Raw genomic sequence first — 2,275 nt, forward strand, 5'->3', positions numbered from 1 at the left:
GGAGAAATACTATATAGGTATATATATATATATATATATATATATATATATATATATAATATATATACTAATATATATATATATATAGAGAGAGAGAGAGAGAAGAGAGAAACAATATGGGTATGCTTGGTAGCCGAGCACAAAAAGTTGTGCTATGGTAGTGAGTGTCACATCCCCCTCCCTCATATCAAAGATATGGGACCGACATTCATGGGTATTGAGTTGAATGAGTGGAGGGGATGTGAACACATCACTACAAGCCCAAAATTTGTGGCTTGGTACCAACATACTCATTTTTTCTGCAATAGTATATATATATAATTATATATATATATATATTATATATATATATATATATATATATATTATATAATAGAGAGAGAGAGAGAGAGAGATTGAATGGGTATATGGTCATAAGGAAAGGCTTCCTCCTTGACGCCGTCTAAAATCACATGATGTGAGGGCGACATTATGGATTGATCCGCTCCGTTGAACTTGATCTACATATTCTAAACCCAAACACACCAGTTTGGGGTGAATCCGTCGTCGTTGACCCTCATCGAGCGATGTTGAAAAGGTTCTATTCATGTCAAAGCGTTAATAAGTTGATACGAGTGAGATGGAAAGGGTCAAACGACGACGGGTTCACCCCAAACTTGGTCGGTGTTAGGGTTTTGAATATGTAGATGCAAGTCAACGGAGGCGGATCTATCCACAATGTCGCGCTCATTCATATGATTTAGAGGGTCGTCAAGGAGGAAATCCCCTCCTATGACAAGGATTCCATTAATCTCATATATATATATTATATTATATATATATATTATATTATATATATAGGACCATCATTCACATAAGTATTGAGTGGTATGAGTGATTGAAATCATCACTAAGTGAGCACAAAATTTATGGCTTGGTACAAGCAATACCATTTTCTCATATATATATAATATACTATATATAATATATGATATATATATATAGATATATATATAGTATATATATATGATATATAGAGAGAGAGGCACCACTAAACTGCAGACATGATCAATATAAACTGCATCTATATCCCACGGAACCTCATCAAACATAAAAACAATATCTTGGGAAAAATTCAATTACTACCTAGTTTCCGTTCAGTCCTCAACACTGTACGGGTTCGGGGTGCAAGTTTGCAAGACCGTTTTATTAACGTCTAAAACCCTAGATTTGTGGCTAATTTATTTTAGAAAATTTCAAAAAGGTAAATTATGGTTCTCGAGTTGAAAAATACCTTTCGGAGAGATTCGATTTGTTTCGCAGATTTCGGTTTCGAGATGACATCGGCATTACCTCCCGCTCTCTTCTGCTGCTGCTGCTGCTGACTTGCTAAAAAGCGCCGAGCGAATGCTATCCTGGATCATCACCGCGGTGTGCGGGTGCGGTCCCCCGTTCGAATATCAGCCCAGACGCGCGCTTTTAAAACCAGGGGCAAATACGTATATCGCTCCATCTAGTAAACGCGCTCCACCTTATAATAATCTCTCTCCGATTCCACGCCCTAATTTCCGCCCCATAGAAAATAAATAAAAGTGGGGGAAGTATAAAAAAGAAAAAACCCTAATCCTCACCCATGGCGGACTCCGACCTAATCGAGATCGTGGACCCAGGCGCCGCCACCTCCCCCCACCTGGACCGCCCAAGTACACCGCCCACGTCCCGCTCCCCCAGCCGCCGGCGCCCATCGCGACCTTCGAGGGCACGACCCGCGACACCTTCAAACGGCCACCGCGATCGTCGAGCTCCGCTACGAGTCCTACGTTCCAATGGCCCTCCGCGAGCTCCGGTGCATCGTCGCCGCGCGAGATCGGCTGGCCCTCGAGCGCGTCGCCGTCGCCACCGCCTCGGCACCGTCCCGTCGGCGAGGCCAGCGTGTTCGTCGCGGCGTCGGCCGTCCACAAGGTCCGACTGGCTCGAGCGTGCCGGTTCGTGATCGACGAGGTGAAGGGCGTCGGTGCCGATCTGGAAGAAGGAGGTCTACGAAGAACGGGGAGGTTTGAAGGAGAACAGGGATTCTTCGAGAGGGGTCACGGTAAGCTAAGTGCGGGTGCGGAACAAGATAAGGGGTTCGGAGGTAAAGAGGCGGATGGTGACGAGGAGGATCTCTATAGTCGCTAGTAGCGGAGATGGTGTGGGCTTGTAGCGGTTTTAGCTTAACGTGTACCGGTTGGCTTTTTGTTGTCCTAATATGCGAAATAAATAATTTTTTTTTTTTACTTTTCTCTTGTGATTTTAG

The 2,275-nt window shown here is 43.9% G+C and overlaps 1 protein-coding gene across 1 annotated transcript in view; it reads right to left on the reverse strand.

Moving 5' to 3' along the window:
* Window positions 1-1,350, reverse strand: part of LOC109821664 (protein APEM9) — a 6,411-nt gene extending 5,061 nt beyond the window's left edge. The window contains exon 1 of the mRNA XM_020387857.1: window positions 1,274-1,350. Within this exon, the coding sequence (XP_020243446.1) occupies window positions 1,274-1,329 (56 nt within the window). The 5' untranslated portion in view covers window positions 1,330-1,350. The remainder of the gene's footprint in view (window positions 1-1,273) is intronic.

The sequence above is a fragment of the Asparagus officinalis genome, chromosome 1 (genome assembly GCF_001876935.1).
Source record: "Asparagus officinalis chromosome 1, Aspof.V1, whole genome shotgun sequence".
NCBI lineage: Eukaryota > Viridiplantae > Streptophyta > Magnoliopsida > Asparagales > Asparagaceae > Asparagus > Asparagus officinalis.